The sequence below is a fragment of the Stegastes partitus genome, unplaced genomic scaffold (assembly GCF_000690725.1).
Source record: "Stegastes partitus isolate 25-593 unplaced genomic scaffold, Stegastes_partitus-1.0.2 Scaffold332, whole genome shotgun sequence".
NCBI lineage: Eukaryota > Metazoa > Chordata > Actinopteri > Pomacentridae > Stegastes > Stegastes partitus.
Genome location: NW_007578063.1, coordinates 148,844 through 174,836, shown reverse-complemented (window position 1 = coordinate 174,836; position 25,993 = coordinate 148,844). Strand labels below are relative to the sequence as shown.

General features: G+C 43.2%; 1 protein-coding gene across 1 annotated transcript in view; it reads right to left on the bottom strand.

Moving 5' to 3' along the window:
- The window catches only part of sema6bb (sema domain, transmembrane domain (TM), and cytoplasmic domain, (semaphorin) 6Bb), a 147,967-nt gene that overhangs the window by 74,291 nt on the left and 47,683 nt on the right, over nt 1–25,993 (bottom strand). Inside the window, exons 2-3 of the mRNA XM_008283900.1 lie at nt 6,887–7,014; nt 5,285–5,399 (exon numbers count right to left, since the gene is read on the bottom strand). Of these exons, the coding sequence (XP_008282122.1) occupies nt 5,285–5,399; nt 6,887–6,995 (224 nt within the window). The 5' untranslated portion in view covers nt 6,996–7,014. The remainder of the gene's footprint in view (nt 1–5,284; nt 5,400–6,886; nt 7,015–25,993) is intronic.

Here is a 25,993-nt window from a genome sequence, read left to right as displayed (position 1 = left end):
GAACAATCAGGTTATTTGACCGGAACTTCTTTATAGGTGTCCTATATCACTTTTTAATGGACACCCTGCAGCCAATCAGAATCGAGTATTCACCCAGACCATGGTATAAATATATATATATCCTGGAGCTATGAAATCCTACATTTGCATGCATCACCCACGTAGGATTTAAGAAAAAAAAAAAATAGGGAGTGCTGCTCAGGATCAAGACACATAGTGTTAGGGGTTAAAAGTGGAAGAAAAATACAAAATCAGATGATCTGCAAGGGCAGTGGTCAGTGAACATAAAAAAATAATGACTATCCCTCAGAACTGCAAAAAATATCCGAGACAATCTGGTTTAAATATAAAAATCCTTTAATAATTACATGGAGAAGCCAGTGCGAGAGTCTTTATCAGGGTGTCACGACTCAATATATGTGATATTTTTAGAAGTTTTGATGGAAGCTGACTGACATTTCTGTCCCTCGACGCGACAGAAATGGACAAGCTGCTGAAACACTGGAAAAATAATCATCATTAAAAAAAAATTAACAGCTTCAGGAGCGATTCATCAGGTTTATTTCTTTATTTTTAGGATTTTATTTTTTTCTGTTCGGTATAGAGCTGACAGCTGATAGGTTGATTGACGGCAAAAATAATCTGCAAATATTTTGATTATCGTAATTAGAAAAGGTTACTTTTGAAGACGAGAATAGCAAGAGTTCACGAGTTCAGCGAACGTAGCTGGTATTTTTAAGTTTTAAACAACTGTCCAAAAAAGCTGTAAAAGATATTTTAAAATGTTATAGGAGACGGAGAGGTTGTTTTTTTTTTTTGCATCCATGTGGGTGTCCTCGCTGCTGTCTCTCCTCTCACCTGCCCTCGTCTGCATACTAAACTTTTCCTGCCGGCCTCAGTAGACTAAGTTTCTCCCCGTCCGTCTGCGTGCTGCGAGGCATTTGGCCCGACTGCGACCGCTGCACGACCCCCGTTGACCTCCCGAGGTCGGGGTCTCTGGGCTAAACTGAACTTCCTCCAACCTGGCAGTAAGTCAGCATTTCTTCCTCCCTCTCCAGCTTATGTGTGACCAAACACACATATACACACAGACGCCGAGGGCAAAAACTGTTACAATTCGAACAGTTATTCAAGAGCTGGCTTCATTCCTTCATTCATATTTTCAATTGGTAAACACTCTCCAGTTGGTTTATATTTGTGTGGATTAGCCCCTTTGGATCTGACTGAGGGCTGAGGACCACAGGACCCCGCAGCTGCTCATCTTAACAGCAATGAAATGGGGCTTAACGCGGCAAGGCGCTTACTCCACCTGGCAACAGCCAAATACATAGTTTACTTTCATTTAGCAGGGATGGAAAGACGACAGGCAGAGGTAGCTGCTCTCAGCAGGTGCTTGGGGCAGGGATTTAGCAGCGCTTGCAGTCTGAGGAGCAGCTATGCTAATGGTGACAGGATTTGGGGATGAGTGAGGCGTCTTATCAGGCCGTGCACTCGGCGGGAGCTTTTGGCAGTCATACCTGCCACCACAGGTACTTATTTATACATTGTACATTTTAAAACCCCTGTCTCCCTGCTGAGCGGCTCACGCGTGCACTTGCACATGGATCTTCATTTTTTTAACCTTCTAGACTGATCATTTTCTGTCAGGAAGCACAAACACAAGTAGCCACTTAGAAGGAATATAATGCTGAAACTTTCTTTTTCTCTATCTCGACCCCCTCCTCGCCGCCGCGCCGCCTGTCAGTCTAGCGTTTCATTATCATCCGGTTGGGCTGAGACACTCATATCAGATTACTTCTCGAGTTCAGTAAAAATTTCCGCAGCTGTAAATTGAAATGAGCGTTTTTTTTCACGTTTTAAAGCAGACCTGCAGACTACAGTAGCTGCAGTTGTCTGTGGGCATTTTTATTATCAGTGCATGTGTGAGCTTACAGACCTTCTCAGCGCAGACAGAATGGCTGGAACCATGTTACACAGTTTGATATATTTACAACCAAGTCTCGGTAGTGAGGTTAGACCAGCTGGAGGCCAGGGACTGGGTCATTTCCTGGACCACAGTGGCGTCTCTTATTGAAAACCACTTCAATCTTCCTTCAGACCGATATTACAGCAAATAACCAGCGCCATATGTGGAAACTAAACATGTCTCGTTTTTTTTGAAAAGCATGTTTCAAGCTTAATTCATTTTTGGACAACACGGGCTGTAAATCTCGAGGTGCATGGTTTCTGTTAGCTCGGTCTGTTTCGGGTCGGCTCCTGAACGGCTCCGAGGAGCAGCAGATGTAGCTTTGCAGCGTCGGCCGCGGTGGAGCTGAGCAGGCTTGCAGCTCGTCTGGCCCTGCTGACCACCGGGGCTACCGTCTGTCCACAATCAGCACATTCACCAGAGGCACGGACATATGGGGATCATCCTCACGTGGAGACCGAACTAGAACATACTTGGCTTGACTTGACATTTGACCGGCCAAATATCAGCCTTCAGATGCGGCTAGTGCAGCAGATTTGTTACAAATCAGGGTCTGAGTCTCTGCAGTGAGCAATAAAGGCAGTCAAACAAAATCCAGACGATCTAGTAACATATTTTTGTCCTAAATTTGAACATTTTAGGGGGGGCGTCTCCAGTGAATCTCTTGTTTCATGGACAGATTGCAGCTCCAACAGCAACAACAGTCTCACATAGGTCGACTTTATGGTATTCATGTTCTACTCTGAAGCCTCTGTGAGCTTGGCATGGAGGCACTCGAGCCAGATCTCCACCAGCTGTAGGTTCTGGGTGGAACAACCCTCCAGCTTGCAATGAATCTCCTGGAGAGCAGAACAAGGACTACAATCGCCAGCTGCGGTCCAAGACGGTGGCGCAGAAGTCTGTCTGTTGGACAAGTGATTCACTGGAGAGGCAGCAAATGACATTAAGGACAGCCACCTGGCCAGCTCGCAGATAGGGAGCCACCTAATCTGACTCAACGGATGCAGATTGTGGGTGTAAGCCTGCCACTGGATGCGCGTTTCGTACAGTTTTCTCCGCCCTTTCCTCTCTCTGATTGTTCTCAAAATCCCCTTCAAACCACAAGGATCACGCGGCAAGGCAGCTCTGGTAGTTAAATCACTAAACCAGCTATTTTTATGATGATGCTCGCCTCCCTGTGTTTAAATGTTTCACCAAATCACTTCCCCCTGTCACTAATTTGAGGGAACACCATTAATGCATCGTTGGATTAGCTGCTCCTAATATGACTGTGATTGGATTAAAGAAATACAAACAGTGTTTTTTTCCCCAAAGCAGTATGATAATGAGGTGCCGTCAGACCATCCTGTACTGCAGATCGGGGCTTTGCGAGACCAGGAAATGTAAGATGGCAACTGAACCTTCAAAATAAAAGACCACCAATCCAATACTACGACTTATGAACCATAACAACTCTTTCTTCTAATTGGTTTGGACAAACAACATTCTGATCTCTGTTAATTTTAGAATTGATTTTAAGCTTTTATTGATCACTATTAAAGCTCTTCAGGGTCCGGCCCTAAGCTGCATAACAGAAATGCCGACCCCCGTATGAGCCAGTTCGTAGCCTCAGATGCTCGGTTGGGGCTCTTCTGACTGTTCCAAAGTCGAGGCTTAAATCTAAAGGTCTTTTGCCATCAGGACCCTTCGGCTTTCAAGTGATCTATCTGAGGAGATAAGGCTGCAGAGTCAGTGTCTTCTCCTAAGCCACTTCTTAAAATCCATTTTTATGGACTTGCTTTAATGTGATGTTGTCTCTCTCTCTCTCTCTCGTTTGCTCTCCTTCGCTCTGTGCTTTGGCATTTACGGTGCTTTTATTATTACATTTGTATTAATTGTTGTTTATTCTAATAATTAATTCATATTTAAATTCAGTTTTTCTGCATCATGTGTCTTTTACTGTGTTTATTTCATTTTGTGTTTCTCCACTTTTTGTTTCTCTGGGGTTTACTCTTTCTGGTTGGACTGACAGGATGTCTTTTGTAATGCTGTCTTCCTGAGTTTCTTATCTTTTTGTCTGACAAAGAACTTTATAAACTCTGTTTTTGATAGACACTATAGAAATAAAGTTATTATTATCATGACTATACAACAGTTTTGCTATAAAATCCTACTTTATGAAGCTTCTACATTTTCAGTTTTTGCTGTCAAAAAGGTGATAATTCTACTTTTTTAATTGAGGTTATAGTCAGTGGTGTTTGTGTACTTGACTGCATCATATTGAAAAGTGTTCCTAATATTTTCTCCACCAAGTTAACATACATGAAGCCTTTGGATGTCTCAGTCGTGACCATAGACTGTATAAAAGATGGACGTAGCTACCGTGACGTCACCCGTTGGTTTGTGCACTGAGAACATGAAGCCAGGGTTTTGCTACTTCCTGGTTGACATCTTGGATTTTTGGAGCCAGTGAAATCGTCGGAGGGGGGCGGAGCCATAGGAGCAGCGATTGGTCAGACGGATTGAGAGGTGGGCCCTCTCTGCCCGCCCACATTTACTGCCTTCTGCTCGCTTCTTCTGGTCGCTGCCGACTGTCAATCAAGCCAGCCACGCCCCTTGCCCCGCAAAATGTTGACGATATTTTAAAAATTCAGTGTTGACTTATTTTCAGATTGGCCACCTGATCTCTGGATTTTACTATGAAATGTAATAAGAAAAAAATCCTGAGCTGTAGGAATGCAGTATTTCATGATCTGTGATCACTTCTTTTCCAATTCAAGTCTATGGGAGCCAGGGCTTTTTGGAACCAGCACTAGCGGACGTAGTGATATTGCAGGTTTTTGACACTTCCGGGTTGGCTTCATTTTTCAGGGCCGGTTGCTGCGTCCTTCTTTTATACAGTCTATGGTTGTGACACTCACCATGCAAGTTGCAGCTGCACAAAGAGTCTCATATATAGGTATGTTTAAGTGCCACAGGCTGCAGAATGGGGGCATTGTGGTGCAATTGGTGTCATTTTTGTGTTATTCGAATGCTGCATCTATGAATACTTTTGCTCTACTTATATACATGTTTCTGAATGCGGTGCTTCAGACACTGCAACTCCTAAAATAACAGCAAATGAAAGTGACTGACATCGCTTGGCAGCAAATGTAGAGACAACAGACAATCTAACAGAGCGACTTTTGCACTTGTCTGTGTGCACAGTGCAAGCAAACAAAGACACACGGAACATTTCACACATTTCTCAAAGCTTTGTTTTTTCCCCCTTATCGCTTTAACCGAGGATATGCACACGAGAACATCAGTGTGTGTGTGTGTGTGTGTGTGTGTTTGTACCTGGCTCCGATGTAGAGCGTCCGATTGACCTGGAGGATCCTCTGGATGTGCAGAGGCTCCTGCCTGAGCCACGTTCTGTGCGGCCGGCCCAGAAACACCGGGTATCTTCTCACAACTGTCGGCGAACGAGACACAAAAAAACAAAACAACGGCTGATCTCCGACTGACACGCATCTTTTGACATCAGCATAAAAGTGTTTTCGTGTTAGTTTGTTTTGACAGTTCAGCAGCAGTAACAGGTATTAAAGGTGAAGCGAAGACAGCGTTTGAGATCTGCATTTGAAAGCGCGAGCATATCTGCAACATTAAGCATTTCGCGACGAGGAAGGGGAGCACAAACAAATCACCTGAAAATGAAAGATGTCAGCGCCACACCTCATGTGTCATCACATTCACGAGTTTGATTTTTTTTTGTTTGTTTGTTTGTTGACTGATTGAGATTCACTTTTTGATGAAACGCTCATTTACACGCTGCTTCTTTTTTTTTTTTTTTCGCTGACAAGTTTGACGATGCATGTTCTGCCGAGTGATTCGGATAATTCAAAACCAGAGAAGCCGACATCAAAAAAGGGGAAAAACAAAACGCTCAGTGTTTCAGAGGACAAGGTATTCTGTGCATCAAGCAGCAGGAACCTTAAGGGAGAGAAATCTGAGATAAAAGTGGTGAAATATTTTCTGTGACTTTTGATCATGTTGTATCACAGATGTGCGAAAATACAGAGAAAAACAAAAGTGGAGGGAGAAGGAAGCAGAAATAACAGCTATCTATAAATAAGATGGATTACTATGAAACAGCAGTGTGGCTATCTGTCTTTGACCTTCACTCGAGGTGCGGGAGAGTATTTTCATCTGATATCCTCTCATCTGCTCTCTGCTCTGTCATCATTACTTCTTTATATCCCACCTTTCTTCTTCTTTTTTTCAACTTTATATTGTGTCTGCTTCTTCTTTATTCCTTTCCTGTACGCTGTGATTTCCTACAATAGTGTCTGAATCACTCAATCCCGAGACCCACAGTGATTCATTCTTTTCTATCCTTGTCCTCCACTCATCTCTACTTGTCCACCTGCGCCTTGTATTTGTCTCGTCTATCCGTCCAGGTGAGGCTTCTGCTGTAACTTATGGTCTAAAGTGGCCGATCCCGAGCAGCCCGACAGCCTCCGCACGCCGCTGCTCTGGTATTGATACGCGTAGAAGGGTCTGGAGTTAGCTGGGAAGCTGTCAGTCAATATTATCGAACGGCAATCAATCGGGGTCTGGAGACGGCTAAGCTGATATGGAGACGCAAAGTCTGAGTGTCGGAGGAGCTGCTGGTCTCTGGAGGATCTCAGCCTGTGTGTGGGAAACTCTTGAATGCGAGAGCCCCTTTCCTTTACACTCACGGTCCCATTCCTGACCCCACACCTCCTGACCTGGACACCAGTCAACACCATTCGTGTGAGACCTCCTCCATATGCGTTCCCCCACCACCACCATCCCTCTCTCCAATTCATCACCATGCGTGTTTGGCCGCAACCCAGCACTTCACACATCACGGCCCGGGTGAGAGGCACGCATGGGAGTGGGAGGCTACGGGGCAAGAAGAGTCAGAGGGGTCACTACCTTCAGTGGGGATGAAGTTCAGGGGCGCCGGTTCCTCTGGGAACGCCGGGCTCGCCGTTCGGAGCAGCCAACAGAGCAAGAAGAAGGAGGGACGGGCCACGGCTGCCATAGCAACACAACTGTGGAGCCTGTGGAAACATAAAGAAAGGAAAGAACTGAGTAAAGACGCTGTGCATAAACAGACAGAGACACATTCAATCAGTCAACTAACTGACTGGCAGGCGGGTTTTTCCTCGACTGAAGCTCAATCTTTGTTTTCCCTCGGCGTCCCCGTCTCTTTGCCCCCGATGTGAGGCGAGATAAATAGCCGCTCGGACAGAGGGGATTAAGTCATGAGCTGCGGGAGAAGTGTCCAGTCAGCTCTGAATGCAGCCGGATCACCACATCAAACATCGCACCACGATGACACATCTGAAACCTACGAGAACGAGACATCAGGGGCGATATTGTGGGCAAGATAGCGGGCAAGATACGTCCTATACGTAATTCTCCACAGAAAAGAGTGAAAGGCTCAGTAATGGTCTCGACATCAAGCATTATCCGGGATATGAAAGGGAACTGAGGCAAGGAGAAAAGTGGTGGTTTACTAAATTAAATGCTTTCCAGCCACGCAAATCACCTCTCTGCTAGCGGAGCTAAACTGACGGTATTTTTCATCGGGCGGGACTCAGCCACATGCAGATTTAGGATGTAATTCATGTGGAAATACAAATGATACCCGAATGAAGTTAGCCTACACAATCCATCTAGAAAATGACTCCGGCACAAAGAGGAAAGCTCTTAGAAATTGCTATCGACTTAAGCCACAAGCTTCGGAAGGTACGGCGGGCTGTCCACAACCTCGGTTAATGTCATAACACGCGTTGGATTCAATGTGCTTCCAACGGGCACTTTTATAAAGTTATTATTGTTTTAAGCTCTGACTCAATCAAGCTTTCCCTTCGCCATACTTGCCTGGCATGAAATTGCGTTTTCATAGAAATTGCCCTCATTGTACACTGTAATTTGCCAAACCCCATAACGCCACACTTATCTCGTCTCGTCGAGTAATTTGCTTTGAAAATTTAGCGGAGAGGCCTTGCATCCTCCACCACCGTGAACACAAAACATTTTCTCACAGCCATGCACGACTGAAACATCTACAAAAAAAAAAGATTTGAATACTCAAGGTTGGATTTCTTTATGCAAAGCGCTTTAAGCATTTTACTGTGGCCACACATGCACAGTGTGTAAGATGATACAAAATCAAACACCTGAATCCGGGATATCGTTTTTTCCTTTTTGTATAAAGTCATCTTCTGTTCCAGTCAACATCAGGAGTTTTCGCGCAACAATTATTGTGTATTCTTACTTAAATAAATTGCGGGAAAATCTACTGCACCAACAGCAAAAGTGTGTATAATACAGAAAAAATTATGCAAACACATTAAAATGACACCGGCTATGCGTCCAAAGCATATGGACGCCTAATTGTTACATAAATAGTGTGACAGTTGAGAACACAGTCCCACTGTTCTGGAAAGATTTTCCACAATTTTTCGTATTAATTCAGCAGAAAAAATGGCAACTGGTTCATGCTTATATGATATGAAAAAGGCAGCAGTGGAGAAAGGTAGCATGCAGTCATAGTAGTCGTATGAATGAGGTTTCCTTCTGCAGTCGTTCTCCGTCTTACTCTCACATACTTTCCCCTCTCTTCCCCCCAAAGGATACAAACAGCCATTGTGCAGCCCATCTCTTTAATGGAGTCCCAGACATAACCTTATCAGGACACATAATCTTTATGGGACATTTCTCAAATTCCCCGTTCTGACATCAGAATAAAAGTGGGAGGCATGCTAATTACTCAACACCCACAAGCAAAATTACACGAGGTGAAGGTTAAAGAGTCACAGAGGAGAAGAAAGGAGGTCGCGGGGTGGAAAGAGAGGGAGAGATTGAGTGAGCGATAAGTGAGAAACAGGGAGAGAAGACGAGAAGTCAAGAAGGCAGTATATCCAATCAGAGATTCTATTGTTTCTGCTATTAATAATGTATGAATAAATGTCAGGCGGTACGCATTCGATTAGTATAATTAGACACCCTGGGCTATACAATTTCATGGGACAGCAGAATAAGTAGATACACAAGTATTAAACCCAGTGTGAGCGCGTGCTGTGTGTGTGTGTGTGTGTGTGTGTGTTGTGTACGCACGTGTGTGAGTGGACTCGCAAATGGTTCTGAGCCAAAGCATCTCTGTAATTATGACAAATGGCTGCAGCCGAGTCCATTCAGAAGCATCGCTGCATGCTACAAGCTGTACAGTAGCGTGCCATTATCGCCGAGCGAGGCCTACTGCAAGTCACATATACATTTTGCCATTTGGAGGAGACACTAATCCGAAATATTCAACCCCAGGGTGCTATAGCGCTCCGTGTTCAAAATGGAAATGGCAATAGATGTCATTGAAGTCATATCGAGGTTGGCACACTGTGTGAGCTCTGTGTTTTGTTTTTTTTTAATGTTAAAAACTATACTGTCAGAAGCGAATTGTCAGTTCTTTCACCGTGGGGAACTATTGCTCCCAGTGTTGTGACATTCAAGGACTCGAGCTTGATTTTAGGAACGATCCCAACAGCCCTGTTTGGAAGCTAATACAGATGTCAAGTGGTGACAGAGGAGGAGAAAAAAAAAAAAAGGCAAACGATAGCTGGTCAAGTATAGTGTGAGCCTTAACATCTCATCCACTCCAGGAATCTTTAGCTCAGTTGCTGAAATGGGACCCCTGAACTCAACACCACACTCCACTCCACTCCAACGCCGACTTGTTAATTTGTCTGATCTCACTACCCCAGATCAGGTTTGAGGTTGCAATATCTAGCTAGACTTCATCAGTGCCATCTCCCACTGTGGCCAACTTACATAACAAATCACCAGGCAATCAATGATCTCTAGAGTCTTGAGCAAAAGCCCTAATGAAGACTGATACTTATCTGATGCAAGTCAGGCCAAAGAACAGAGAAAAGAGGAAATAATGTGAGGAATGTGTGTAATGTTGAATTGGATGCTGGTTATGGATAGTGACCCTCTCTTGCAGGGGTCTGGGTACTTTACATGCAACTAAAACACCTCATCACCATCAAATGAAGACGCTAATATGCTCCGAAATGCTTTTGTCACTTATTACGGTTGCCATGGCTCTCGCCTTCTCCTCTCCTTATTCTTTCTACCTTTTCTTTTCTTTTTTTTTCCCCTTTCACCACCTCGTTATGCGGTTGTTTCTCTCCTGCTCTGCCTTCGCCTCAGTCTTGATGATGTGTACGTTCTCAGTGTGAGTCCGTTACACAGCCGTGAGGTACTTGCACTAAAAATTGGACAAAGGCTTGAAAGAAAACCGAGATTATGCATGTCCCAGATATAGGGAAAATGGTAATGAAATGGAGCAGTATTAATGGGGACACACTGGTAGTTGGGGTATTTATGATTAAAATATTTAACAGGGTGGTTGTCGAGTATTATGCAGATGTATCAGAACACACTCAAGCAATAGTCCATAAAATAATCCCTTTTCACACTGGTCTCCCAGCTCCAAAAAGCCTGCACAGAGGAAGAATGAATGTGAACATGATCTATTTCTACTGAAATCCTTTTATCACCGTTGTACACGGCAAATTGTATTTTCCTGTTCACCAAAAAATTCAATGGCTGCTATATAATCTGCAGGTATTTTGTGTATTAAAGCTGCACTCATTGATAATAATATGCTTTTTTTATATTAACAATGGCTCACATAACTATTTTCTCATGTGACGCTTTGTGAAAGGGGACAATCTCAATAATGAGTATAACCCAACTCTGCAGTTCCCCCTCAGTGGAGAGATTCAGCCTCTTCAAACACACTGTTTTGGTTCAGTGTCACTGCTCTCATCACACTCTATTCTAGCCACAACCGGCAGCTGTTTTCAGAAGAAAAAGCTCTGATGAGCAGACAAAGTGCAATCAAAAAGTTCAGGGTTTGTACCTCTCAGGAGCAAAAAATAGTATCTGATTTAATTTAGTCACCTTGTGCAACGAAACTCTGCTCACAGTGCTCCTGCCGCACTTGAAACTTTTGCAGGAAGTCGTGTTCTGTAGGCACGTCAAGCACCGTCTGCAGTGTGCGCTGAATGACCTCCACTGTGTCAAAACTTTAATTTTGTTTTATGGAAGAGAGGAAGAAGTTGCAGGAGGAGAAGTCTGGTGAGTGGGGCGGGTAAGACGCATTGGTTGTGTTGGTGTGGCCAGAAAAATAGCATTTCCAACAGTGAGTGGGTGCATCGCCATCCCGCCACAGTCAAGGCCATTTGCACTGAGTGTTCTCCCTTAACAGGACGTAGCAGTAGAACTCAGCACATTCATAATGGACAACTCATAAAGACAACAAGCATCCTCTTTAGTCACGCTCCGGGCCTGATGTGTCTTCAACAGCAGGTTCATTCTCAGGCTTGTAGCTGCAGACCCAACTCTTGTCAACATTCAAGATCGTCAACGTGGAGACTGTTAATGGAGATCCAACAGTGCTTGTGCTGGTCCAGGGTGAAATGCACACCTGCAAGTGGTCAAAAAAAAAATGCATCTAACACAGGCCCCAGTGTTGAGCGCACACTTTATATCCAGCCTCACAAATGTTACTGTTCACACCTGTTGCACGCGTTTGATTGGGCCATGCTCCATTTGAGCGCAACATGAACAGATTGTTTGATCGCACCTCGCATTGTTTGGTACCTGTTCAACACCATATGCCAGCCATAGCAACTGGTGAACTAGCGAAGCATGTAAGAGCTAAAGAAGAGTCTGATATGCTATTTAGAAGTTACTGAAGAGTACAAACAGAGAGTGAGACTCATCAGGAGACCAAGACCACAACCCCTTAATGAATGCAAACACGGTTAAATACCATCTGCATACGATGAATCATTACAACCAGTGTTGGGTTTGGCTTCTTGTGCTCTCGAGTGGCTGTTTTCAAACCATTAATGCAGGTTAAACGTTTGCAGAAGTGCAGTCCTTCTCAGTTTTTCTGAGATCGGTATATTTTTTATAACAGGGACACTCTCTAGCAGGAGTAGAAGCTCTATTGGCGGTAGTGGATGATGTAGTACTACAAGAACCTTGTTTTGATTCAATTCAATTTATAGTTTTCAATAATGCTATGTGAAGAAAAAAAAAAAAAAAAGATCCGTAGAATATACCGGAGAGGAGACAACAATAACCTGAAGGCTTTCACGGCTTATTGTAAAGGAGACACACTCAACTACCAGAAGACTTTGAGTTTGATTCCTTAAAACACTTACGATGTTCCGAGGAGGAATTAATGCCAAAAGAAACACTACTTTGCTGCAGGCATAGGGGGAGAGCTCCACCGAGATGACCTTCAGGGTTCGGTACATGAGACCGTGCTGGGGAAAGATATTAAGTAAGCAGTGGAGGATTATATGATTGTTCTATTTTCTTTATGTGGACTTAAAGACACCTCATAGATTTCCTAGAGAGTGGCCTAATTGTCATATTAGTGAGAGAGGAGAGGCTGCTTTATGGAGTGTGTAGAATCAATGAAAGGTGATAGCCTCTTGCTGCTTGGATCTCCTTCAGTCAGCAATAACATAAGATGCTGTGTGCGGCAGGGATGTGAAGAGGCAAGGGAATAAAGAATCATGTGTGAGAATGACAGCGAGGAAAGAGGGATTTAAGGCAAAGATGAAAATGAACACAGCAGCTATGAGAAAAAAAAAAAAAGAGGTGGGAGAACAGGGAGAGGACAAGCCAGGACAAAGTAAATGACGAAAATAAGGCACCACAGGGAGTGATGAAGAGAAACAGAGGTGAAAAAGAGACAAGTGAGGCATTCAAAGAGGGAGGAGCAGTCACACCGGATATACAGAAAGTGAAGCCAAAGAATGTCCGGAATGAGACTGAAAGACAAAGACACAGAAGAGAGGAAGAGCGTGGAGCCAATAGTACTCCTTGCATTGCCAGATTTATCTTCACCCTGAGCCAAGAGCAGACAAGGGGGAAGAACCGCCTTGGCTCTGGGCTCGCATGGTTTGCAACTTATCTAAAGTGATGCTATTTTTCTGTATCTCTTTATAGGAGACAAAGCGAGTAGAAGGGTCAAGAGTTCAACTGTTTCACTTCAGATTGCTTGTGAGTAACACAGTCCAGAAACACTGGGTGATTCACCGCAAATATGCCGATGACACACTGCTATACCTGTAGTTATACCCTGGAAACCTCAGCCTTATAAAGTCAGCGGTCGAGTGCGTTAAAGACATTGTTAACTGGATGAGCCACAACTTCGTGCAACTCAACAAAGACAAGAATCAAAATTCTTGTTATTAGCGCTAAACTGCCGTGGCAGGAAACATGTTCTCATTACCGTCTTTGCCCCTGGAAGTACAGTACCACAAAGGTCATAAATCTGAGTGCATTCGTTGATTACAACCATATGTACTCGAGCTACATCATCAAATAAAACAATATCTAAGCAAGATGCTCATTAACGGATGCACGGAAACTTAGATGTGCTTTCAACATTCATGTATGACATACAGGCTAAAGCTACGTTAAGTCAGAGTTATAGCAACTTGATTGTAATTCACTTAACTAAAAGTGTTGTAAAAATGCCCTAATTGCAGGTTTGTGACAGAATGCAAACTCCTACTGCATAAAATCAAACACGCTACATGCCCATCTACTATCTTGATCTCCAAAAATATCAGAAATGTCAATTATGGTCCAAGTTTTTACTGAGGAAAGTAAAATCCTTCCTCTTTGGTTCACGAAATATGGCTACATAACGACATGACCAGATTCCTGACAAGACAGAGCAAATTTGAACATTTCACACCTGTTCTCAGATCTGTTTTTTTGGCTTCTGGTTAACCTCGGAACCTCAGACATCTTGAAAAATTCTGCTTCTTGTCTTACAAACACAGCACCTTCCTGCCCTGTTTAATTCACACAAACCTACCGATCTCTCAAGCATTCTTAGGCATGCTCTCTTATTACAAGGCTTGAATCAAAAGCAGAGACGGGGCGTTCGATTTTTATTGTAAGCGAAATAAACCATAATTCATAATAATCATCACTGAATACAATACTCAACAGAAAACCCAGATTGCATTAGTTGTGGTCCAACATTAACGGTGCAGGAACACAGATTGGAAATGTTTTTGTTCTTTCCTCGGCGATTTACTTGAAAGCATTTAAACTGCATCTGTGCACGTTTGTCTCTGCAGGAATAAAATGATTCATATGAACAAAGTTTGTTTTTTTTTTCCTGAAAACCCCCCTGGAAGCTACTTCCGCTGACCCCAAACACTTAGCCTCTCCCCAACATACAGTAGATGCAAATACGCACGTGCATGTACTTCACACACAGATGCACACAAGAAAACAAAAACCACACATCTCCTCTGGGCATTGTGCCTTCACTTAAGCCAAACTGCAGCCATCCCCCCCTCCTTCTATCTCTCTCGGCCCTAATGTAAAAACGATGTCGGAATTCCCTCTACTACAGCGAAATGCAACACACAAGATTTCATTCCTTTGCTGGGGACTGGAGTGACCTGGGGTCTGTTTACTAGAATTCTGCACCGCCATGAAATCCTGGAGCCTCAGTAATATCACACATATTTAAAAAAAGAAAGAAGGAGGAGGGTGGGAGAGAGAAGCGAAAAGGAAAAGAACGGAGACAAAAGAGGTCGAGTGCATAGTAAATGAAAAATGAAGAGTGACCTTTTTGCACAGAACACCGATTTTCCCATGCACTGAGAAACAGATTTATGTGGTGGGAAATATGTGCAGCACGAGCAGGAGGACAAAACATTCCTTTAACACTCAGAATCAAATCATGTGCCGCTGCCGCTACCTGACAACTACTTTGGTTAGAACAGTGTCTTCTTTGCACAGTACCTAATGGATATATAATTTCAAGGGATTTAAAGGTTGGCGCCGGAATAAGATAATCTTTGACTCTCTCCCTAAGATGTGGATGTGTTCCCATTAATGGGTGAGAAGCGGCCCAACAGAAGCGCTGGATGACGGAGGAGCAGTAATGTAATACTTGTAATAGCTTATTGTTGATGAATGGATATCTTTGAGTATTACTGGAGCTCTCCCTGGAGTTGTGTCACTGTCATTAACCTTCACAGTCCTCAAAATTACAGCTGCGGAGACATCAGGAGACAGAATAGCTGTAGTCACAATCTAGAAGACGAAGGCAGAACAAAGATTTCGCGGCGACGTCTGCGCGAGTACGCAGGTTAATTATAGGTCTGCGTTTCAGGAAGGCTCTCCAACGAGAAGCGGCCCGAGATAAATCTTTCATTCTTACTCGACCCTGCTACTTCTCCTTTACTTCTTTCGGTGCAGCGTTCCTTCTTTGAGCAGTTCTGACTGTACCGATCGTCAAAACAGCAACGCGTGAAACAAGGAGAAAATCATGTCATAGCAGAGATAGGCCTGACCTTTGGCTTCCCACCAGTTTACAGCCATCATTAGCGGGGCAGAGATCAGGGGCCAAGGTCATAAATCACAATCCAACCATCCATGTAGGAGGAACCCGGCTACGCTGCAGTAAAAATGAAAAGAAAACACACTCCGAGACTGACGGGAGGCTAAAAGCAACTCCATCCATCACTCGCTCGAGGCTCAATAAAGTCAGTAAAGGAAAACACACAAGGCGATAATCTCCAACATGGTTATAAATAATACAGAAACCTTGCTAATGGCAATAAGAGGTTCTGCAGCATGACAGAACCCCGTCTTGATGTGATTATTCGGCTAAAATTCCCCAAAGGACATGTATTATCCTGCGTAAATACAGAGAGGTAACTCAATAGGGCAATGTGTTCCCATCCAGAGACTGGTTGCCTTTTTTTTTTTTTTTTTTTGAGAGGCAGATTTATTGTAATGGCAACAACTGACTGTGAGAGAGGGGGGCAAAGATAGAACATTTGGAAGAAAGCGGAGGGTAAAACGAAAACAGACTCTGCAGACTTTACTGCTTAGAGTTTATTATGCTTTCGGTAATAGAGATGGGGATGCAAATCAGCTCCTGAATAAAAACAATAACTGGTTCGAGTTGATAGCTTTTACCCCGTTTTCATCATTTTTATGAAATAAAAAAAAGACCTGCTTTCTTGTTGCCAGGTGGAACTTAGTGGAGAGTCCGGAAAGTCACACAAAGCACAAAACCCCCCATAAAACAAAGCAGCTGCTGGCTGTCATTTTATACTGCATTTAACAGACAGCTATGACAGCCGTATCGATCTCTCTCATCCAGCTCTCTGCGAGAAACAGTAAATGCACTTGCAAAACTACCAAACTGCGCCTATGAATCTCATTGGAGGCAGTTTGCGCATCTGTAATTGCCACGAAGGAATAACAAGTCAACAAATCAGATTATGCAATACACAGATATTTTGGGATAATACAATGCATGAGGAAGGACAGCGTGAAATTGTCTATCTATGCAATTCTGGTTTGGGTGCATAAAAGAGCTGTCAGAAAAAAGGAGGATAGTGAGAGAACACGAAGGTCTGTCTGCATTTGTGGCTTCACAACAGCATCTCAGTATGCTAATGGTGTTTAGCTTAGGCCCTACTATCTTCCCTCCCTGCACAGTGCCATGAAGCTTTACCGGATGAAGGCGCAGCCCGGTTTCCTGATATTCAGTTGAAAGTTAATGATGAAATAATTCACTGTGCAGAATCGCTATATACATAAGCCACCAGCTATAACGTTCAGAAATAATGATCCCTCAGCTGTGTTCAGATTTTTGATTTATAATGGCAAATTTTTTGCAGGAAATCATCTAGTCAAGGGCTCCACTGTGAACGCCCCCATCATAAACAGTATCTAAAAGCAATTTTCTCTTTCCCGACAGAGACAGGGAGGCATAGCGCTGTATCTTCTCCCAGCAGAAGGCTGACAGAGCAGGGCTGGCACCGGTAAAGATAGAAAAGTGTACCTGCGAGTCCCCCAGCCTTTGATTTCACACCGACGCTCGCGTACACGAGCATCCTCGCTGCAGCTTTGAGCACGCAAGCTCAAAAAACTCAGTATATTATCAGCCTCCTGGACGCATCTCTCCACACTCTCACCTTCTTTTCTCTCCCCTCCCTCACCCTCCTCCTCCCATCTTCTCTCACCCTCTAAATCAGCCACCTGCTCATCCAATACACTCAGATAAATTCCACTTGTATCAATTTCAATATGAGTTCATCCACTACAGTAACTCCCGGTTCCCTTTTTTTTTTTTCGGCTTTATCTCGCCATGTTGCTTTGAATGTCACACACACACACACACACACACACACACGGAGGCGTCAATCAACACACCAGCTGACACACGAGGCTGCCGCGCAAAAAAAAAAGACACACAATCCCGCACGTGTGCCGAGCCGCAGATCCAAAGCAAACAAACAGGAATAAACAAAAAAACACACTTTGGTTGCATTGCAGGCATAACTTCCAGGCCTGGCTGTGTGCAAGGTTTGATCCCTCTCACCGTGTCTGAGGAGCATGTTAATCAGCGAAGGAGGCTGCCAGCTCAGCCATATACGTCTCTATCTTTCTTGCTCTTCACTCCTCTGTTGTCTCTGTTGCGCCTTCTATCTGCATCCATTCTCTCCGATCTGTCTTCGCTCGTGTCAGACCTCCACCTCATTGTATTTATCTGGCATTCCTCTCCTTTCTCCTCCTGTTCTTGCCCCGGCTCTCATCCCATCACAACAAATCAGGTCTGTCTCTTTGCTCCTACATTTTAATGCATCTCCTCCCTGGGTTTAGAGCTGATGGGATTTAAGACACTAAAGACTGGATGGTTTATTTAGAAGGGCTTGGGGAAGATCGCTCACTTTTACCCACCGGCCTGGCATTTCATTGCCCTCTTCTTTACCCCCGTCCTCCTTCTTTCCTCCTCTTGTGTCGCTCCTTCCTGCTCTGAGGGTTAGAGGATCTGTTGGGGGCTGGTGGTAGAGTGGATTTGGTGACTGGATCGGGGTGGATGCTGGATGGGCTTCACAGAGGCGAGTTTTAAAAGCTTTGGAAGCTGAAGGGCGGAGAGAGGAAAAAAGACGAAGGGAAGATGGCAGGAGGAGGTGTAGAGATGGTTCCTAAGAAGATTTCAGCTGGAAGTCGTGCGAAGGGAGGCATCGATAGCAACGAGGAGACAGATGACAAGGGAGGACAATTAGAAGAGGAACAGAAGAAGTGTTGTAAATAGAAGGGCATGTCCATTCAGAAGCTCCACATAAAGACGCCCTTTAGCTTTTTTTTTTTTTAAACAATAATGCCGAGACACAAATTAAAAGAGATGCTGCTTCCTCGACCCGAATGACCCAGGCAACACGGTCAAAGAATGCGTCATGGTTGACAGGCTCTTTTCTTCACTTTTACCCCCATAAGGCTCTCTGGCTTGGCCTCCATTCGCGGTGTGGCACTTAAAAATAAATGCATTCACATGACACACTTCACGGGGGGAAACATCTCAATGGGGTTTTCTCTGCTCAGCCACCCAGTAACATCCATTTGTATTTGCATAAAACAGGATCGAGCCTCCTCGTCGGGCCCGGCGATGGCGGGGATGTTCGACAATTTCATTTGCCACCTGGCATCTTATGGAGCGGATAGAATCGATAAAAGTCATTTCCTTTGGAAGTCAATGGCCCTCGCTTTGGTTGTCGAGTTAATTCAATAAAACCAGACAAGAAGAAGAAGAAAAAAACAAGCTCAGATAGATACAATGGCGAGCTCTCACTTATACACGGGACTAACACGGCGAAAAAAGCGTTTACACCGGAGCAGCTCAGGTAAAAGCACGCAGGACATTCATGGTATTGATTGTGAAGGTCGGAGTACAGAACATGCTCAAGGATATGCGGAGCTGAAAGGCTGTAAAGGTGGAGCTATTCTCTCTGTGTTACCTGTCATGAAGTCAGTGGAGAGGAATGAAGCAGCTCATCTGGGCTTTTGAAATCCCACATAACAAAAACAAGAATCCAGCACACAGCTCCATCAGCCGTCTCTCTCATGTCCCCATTAAAGCACTGGTCTGCTGCTACACTGATTCTTTGTGCTCCTTCCACTCGGGCAGATTGGTAGCTACAGACATTATTTTGTTCTCTGAATAACAGGGTAAGTGGCTTGTTCATTGATTGGTCTTTCTCCGGGCTTTTGAGCAACAGGGTATAAACGCCGCAGAGCCGAACAGACAGGAGACTAACCCCCTGCTGCAGCTGTTGACAGAGGCTGCCATTTAAAAACACAGAGAGGAGGACAAACAACAAGGCGTTGAAGCAAATTGCCCAGATTGGTTTCAACTGACTTTTTTTTCCCTCCAAAACAATATCCCGCTGTAATATCCAAGCGAAGAGGTTTACCCGAAAAGGATTTTTTAAAAAAGGAATGCTTGAAGGATTGTTGTCTGATTTTGCATGACTGGGGAAACTCCTTTGTTGGATCCTCAATCCGTGATGCTCCAGGAGCTGTTTTACATTGAACCAATTGGAATTTTCTTAAGTCCAAGTTGGTCTACTTCTGCTCAAGTTTTTAAGAGTAACTCTGAGAAAAATGTAGGTGGACATACGGGGAGATGTAGAACAGTAACAAACTCCTCAAAACACACATCATGGCCTCGGGCTGGGCTGCTTCCTGCAGTATAGCAGCTACCGTCGGCCTCATCCGCCTGTAAGTCAGACTGCTATAGGAACTGAAGTCGGCCCTGTTTGGCTCTGATTGACACGTATTGAGCAAGAGTTGTTTTAAAAAAAAAACTTTGCCAAATTTGTTTTTTAACAGCTCCATTTAAGCAGCTTCCCTGCCCACTCAGACAGCCATCTCATGCTGGGAAAAAACAAAACCTCGCTGTGGGAACTGGGTGAATGGAGCCAAGGCATCACGTTGTTGCTCAGTGTTGCGCTGTGCACACGACAACAACACAATATGATGCTGAAAAGCAGTGCTGCAACATACACTGCGTGTGAGTTATATATGCCAACAGAAATAAACATTAAGGCTGCACCATATATTGTTTCAGCACTGATGTGCTCACACGCTTTTGGCAAATGAACTCAAACACATGCTGCAACATTTTTTTGCTGTTTAACACATAAAGAAAACTCGCGCGGTTCTCATTTTCCATGACTAATCTACAACAAACGTCTGTTTGATGGAACATAATTGACTCTGATTTAAGGGTTCTTGGATATACGGAGGTTTTTATTAAAGTTTATTTACATTTCAGTTTGTTGACATGCAGGCTCCACATGCACAGCAAACCAGTGAAAAACAGTTAAAAAGGAAGATTTAGTCACGCAAAAGAAATGCAAAGTCAGTCGTACGGCTGAATCATGATTACAGTTTTGTCTATCCACAATTAAATGAACATAATCAACATTTAAAATGCTCCACACAGAGTAAACAGCATGTGTAGATGCAATCACTCAGTTCCAGCTTTGGGTAAATCTGTCATTAGACGCCTTATGTCACTCTTTCTAAAGTGGAGACTAGAAGCTTCTCTGTGCACAGCTGCCTAGCTAGCATCTACTTTACTTTGCATGTGAGGCATTAAGAGAATATTTGTAACTTGCATGCTCAATAAGCAACCAGTGAAGCATTTTGGGGGGGAAAGTGGGAAAAAAAACATATTTTTGCCTCTAAAATCAATGAGCAATTGTGATAAATGGGCTACTTGTGAATCAATATTAATCAGAATAATTATGATTATTATACTGGTCATAATTGTGGAGCTCTAGTCAGGTGTGTGGAAATATTTTGGCTTCAGAAAAGATGAGGTTCATCAAAAACAGGTGCTCTGTCAGCAGCAAAAAAAGAAAAAGAAAAGAAAAAGAAAAGAAAAGAAAAAAGAAGTGTAACATCAGTTGTACAGCTTACATGAACCGGATCAACATTTTAAAGGATTTAGGATGGCCCTTCTAGTTGCACACCTGTCTACGCAGCTGCACTGCAGTACCTGAGTGGAGGCTTCTTCATGCACACCTGCATAGCTAGCTTCTACTGTAGCCTGCATGTGAGGCGTTTAGGGAACATCTGTAACATAAAGTGTCTATCTTGAGCAGATGTTGAGCAAGTAGAGCGTTTTGGGTTCAATTTTATTCATATTTTGCCTCTAGGAGATGCACTGAATTCAGGTAAAGATGGTTTTAAGTCTCATTATATTAGCAGTAGCAGGAATGTAGTACAACAAGGAAGTGAAAGCAGCGCTCTGTGTGCAAAAACAATTTTTTTTTGTCTCTACAATCAATGAATAATTGCGATCTCAATATTGGTAAAAAGAAAAAAAAAAGGATTATTCTTTTGGCGATGACTGTTCAGCTCTAGTCATTTGTATGGAAATATTTTGGCTTCAGAAAGGATAATGTTGACCAAAAACAAGTACTCTGTCAGAAGTGTTTTCGCAATTGTTGCCCCGACACGAGGCAACAATTTGTTTGACCATTTAAGTCAATTGGCACTACACAGCTCCGTATGATGAGTGCGAAGCCAGATGTGGTCCCCTCCAAAGCGTGACTAAAACACAACATTTCCGAAGCCTTTGCCGGTGCGACGCCACTTGAGAAAGTTTGAAAGTAAAAAAAGCCATTTTTCAGCTTTTTAAAATGTTAATGCAGATGCAAATCCAGCAGATGCACGAGAATCACCTCAATCATTTTAGGATGATTATTTCTCTCCAAACAGAGTTATTCAAGTCTTTTGTTAAAAAAGAAATCCTAGCATTATTTAACATCACAATATAAAATTTTTTTTTCCTAACATTGCACAGCCTTCGATTGCATGTAACCTGAATTATGTATGGGTTTGTTTTCAGCTCGTCAATGAGCAGCAGGCAGCAGCTAATGATCAGCTGATCACATGTTTCCGCCTGAACACGATGCTGCAGAAGCATCCATAAGGTGACATTTAGTGTTTCTGCTAGTTTGTAATTTATCTGCTTATTAGCAAAATATTTCACCGCGCTGAGGATTTCTTGACGTTTTGCCATAATTCTAAATGTGGCTTGTTGAGCGCATTAATGTGAAAATAAAACGCAGCACAGTTAAGAATGAAACCTCACAAAAGGGCACAATAACATCGCAGTATGCGGGTTTAACTACTACGCAAAGCTGAAAACGAAAACGAACACGTCCCGTACAGCAGAGGAAACACTGATCACAAGTGAGAAGTAAAGATTTTGGCACACATGGAGGCAGAGAGCATGTGCTGCATTGTCAGCGCACATGGCAATTAGAAGTGAAGCAATGCTCGGGGCCTGGATTGATCCAACAACAACAACCTGCCTGTTATTGACAGATCTCTGGGGTTTCAGTGCTGCACAGACGCCCAGAGGCCACTTTGCCGGGCCCGAGCTTTCTCCCTCTCCCTCGCCATGCTCACTGTTTCTCTTTGTGTGAGAAGCAGCGTTACTCAATATTGCCTCACCAATGTCAGGCTCGGCTCTCCAATCAACAAAGAAAAACCCAGCCTCAGAGCAATGGAGGCTGTTATTATTTAAATCTACCGCTGGTGTGTTTATTTTAATCGTAGTTTCCTACTTTTTTTTTTGTTCTGTTACCTCGGTCAAAGTTGGCCGTTTTGAAGTGGTGCTCTGAAAAAAGAAGTTGGACTCGACATCGTTTGACTTCATAAAAGTTTGATAAAGATCTTACTCGCCTCTGGAGCTATATTGACTCCTGGTGCTTGATACTAATTCAATAGAATGTCAAAATATGACTTCTTGCATTAATGGGATGCGCAAATACCATTTCATACATATTGCAATATTTGATGTGTGCCAAACCTGGATGGAGAACTTCAATATCATTCTGTTTTCCCACAACTTGTGCGCTGGTTTCTGTTGTTTTGATCATCATTTTAATCAATAATGACAACAAATACCTTCTTAATCATCAAAGCGCATGCCAAACCTGCTTTCTAGCGCTATTCTTAGCCATGCTAGCTGCATGGATCTCGGGATGGTAATGTCAAAGGGTCACACGGTCCATCACTTCAGGCCAGACTAAAATATCTCAGCAGCTATTGGATGGATGGCTGTGAAATGTGGCTCACATGTTAATCGTCTCCAGAGAATATACTGACTTTTGTGATCCCCGATATTCTTGCAGCACCTCAAAGGTGTCATTTATTTAGTGTAACATATTAACATCACCCAGATGCTTTGGCATACTTTTTTTTTTTTTTTCCCACAGACATTCATGATTCCCTGGTGACGCATCTTCTTAATAGGACAGGATGAAAAGTAATAAGCTTTGTGGTCCCAAGAGTGTTCCTCCCGAACAGGTTGGCTTTTTTAATTTGTCCAATACTTTGATTTTGGAACAAAAACTTAAAGTTCCTCTCCTGTCGTCTTTTAAACTCATAAAAACTCATGTCTGATCATGAAAATCACACGTTTAGAAGCGTTTTCAATGGAGAGAATCCCTTAAAATGGCATAAATATTTGCCCTCGTTGCTAATTGTTAGCGATCAACCAACTATCAAGTTCGATATTTGGCATTTTTACAATTATTACGGTTGTTATGAACTTGAACAATCTGCTGTAACTGGCAGAAATGTCTCTCTAGCGGAGAGACAACATATATAAACTGAACAAGAAGTAAAGCCCACAAATCGGGACGTTAGCGGCTAAGGCTACGCTAACGGCTAGCAGATTAACCTGAGACAGTGTCTGGAAAACAGTGACCAAAAATCCTTAATATATGGGCCTTAATGGGCAATAAGTATAATAGAACAGTAGAATATTTAGAAAACAGAGGACAGAAGTGCCAGGAGATCGGCTCATTGATCTCAATCAATCACTCCTATTGCTATTGTACACATGTAGTTATAGTAATCTTTATTATTGAAGTGATGATTGATAGTTTCCCTGCTGCTACACCCTGGTAATATATGTATATTTGTTGTAAATATCGCTTATCTGCCTTTTTTAATCACCAATAGTCAATATCAGCCCTGAAAAACGGCAGCGATTGAATCCTACTGGGCGGAACTAAACTGCATTCTCAATTATGTTTTGAAGGGAAATGGGTTTCCCGTCAGACGATGTTTATTTGTATCACAAATACATTTCCAATCAACATATTTTGGCCATTTAGTGTACAGCTTTACTGCCGCGCCTTTTCAGCCAACCAATCAAATATTAGATGGAGGGAGACTTTAAACTTGTAGTCAAAGGGTCGTATTTAACCCAAACCGTGACATTTACCCAAACCTAATTAATCAATTTTGGCTCCTAAACTCACCAAAGCTTCCAACATGTTAAAGAGTCTAACAAAGCATGATATTTTAATAAACTCAACCATTTTGGTGAACAAAACCAAACCAGAAAGTGAAAATTTAAACAAACAGGCAGAAAATGAAGCGTATTTGAAAGACTGATGGATTCTCATTCATCAAAGGACGTAAACCCTGGTTCATGCCTCCATCCGTCCCTCCTAACATCCTAATGCACACTTTGTGGCTGACAGGTGACAAATTACGTTTCTTTCGGAGCAAAATTATGTTCCTGTCAAAACATAATTGCAAATGCAGTTTAGTTTTAGAGACGGGGCTGCTCTATGAATATACAAATCAGTTCCCAGTCGCCCTCTTTCCACCAGCTGCTCCCTGCAACTCGAGAACACCAGCTCACCTTTGAACACAGAAAAACTACTCAACATATAGGAGTAATTCCACCATACATGTTCAATCCAAAACACAATTTGGAAGTAGAATAGCAGATACGGAAAGCCCACGTTGACAGGATTGGTTGGTTTGATCTGTTACATATGAAACCCTGGAAATCTTGAGGTTTGTTTCTGACATCAGTACAATGTAGTTTCAAGGCAGAAATGTTTATTTCTCTCATTATATGTCTTCTAGCATGGAAGAAAAACACCCTATGAACATGTTAACAAGGTACAAAACTAGATTTTGAACCAAAGTTGTGCCTACAAAAAAACGAACTTGATAAATGTCGCCTGTCGGTATTGTGGCTGTGAATATGTTAGCGTTAATATTTAGTTCAAAGCTCCACTGTGCTAAGTACAGCCTGGAGAGGAGCTCGCACGACTCTTAGCAGATAAAATGACAGTAATAATCCTTCTTTGCACGGGAAACCAGCGTAATGTAGAAAACTGGGGCAAGAATCAAGAGCAGTTTTATAAGTTCGGTTCGAGTTATTTGTTTCCTTTAACAATGACTCGCATGTGTATCCGTGGTAAAAAAGAAATCACAATTTCCAGCGGATCAAAGCTCATCATCTGCGAAGAAGCTGCGACAAAAACATACAGTAGCTGGGTTTACACAAGACTGGAGTCTAAACAATCTCCATCTGCAGCCAACATGGCCTCGAGAGCACCATGTGCAGCTGAAGGACAGCTGTCAAGCCTGGAAATCCTTATTGAAAGGAGAGAAAGGAGGAAAAAAAATAAAAGGAAAAAAAGAGAGAATTGATATCCGTCTAGAGGTGAATATGGGGGTGGAAACAGAGCGAGCGAACAAAGACACAGAGAGGAGAGGGAGAGGTGAGCTCGGAGAAAGAGGCATAAATGAATTTTAGAGTCGGAGTGAGATGACACGGGGCGATAAAAACGAAAATAGAGGGTCGGATTGGAATGGCTGGAGACAAATGGAAAGATAGTGGAGAGGTGGTGTCGTGACGCCGGCCTCTCTCGCTCAAACAGTTGGCTCATGGCAAGATAAGGACAGCCATCACAACCTCAGCCTCCATTTTTTTTTTTTTAACTCATCCCAAGCGGTGTCCCGAATAACACTCCCAAAACTCCTTTTTTCAACATCTCTTATCAGCAGCTGTTTAATATCGCTCACAGACACAGCGAAAGACACAAGCAATTAGCCGTTACAGTGGCCTTAAATGGAAGTTAAGGACCATTGCGAAATGACAGACACAGTTCATCAATTTGTGCGCTCCTGAATTACACCACCGGCTTTATGAGTCTCCGGCTGTAATGGCTCGTCCATTTCTCTTTGGTTGCTCCCTCTTCTAATGCGACCACAGAGGACAGGATGGGGAGACCGGCTTCAGACTACATGTCATAGCGGCTGGGAGTTTTTTTTTTTTTTTTT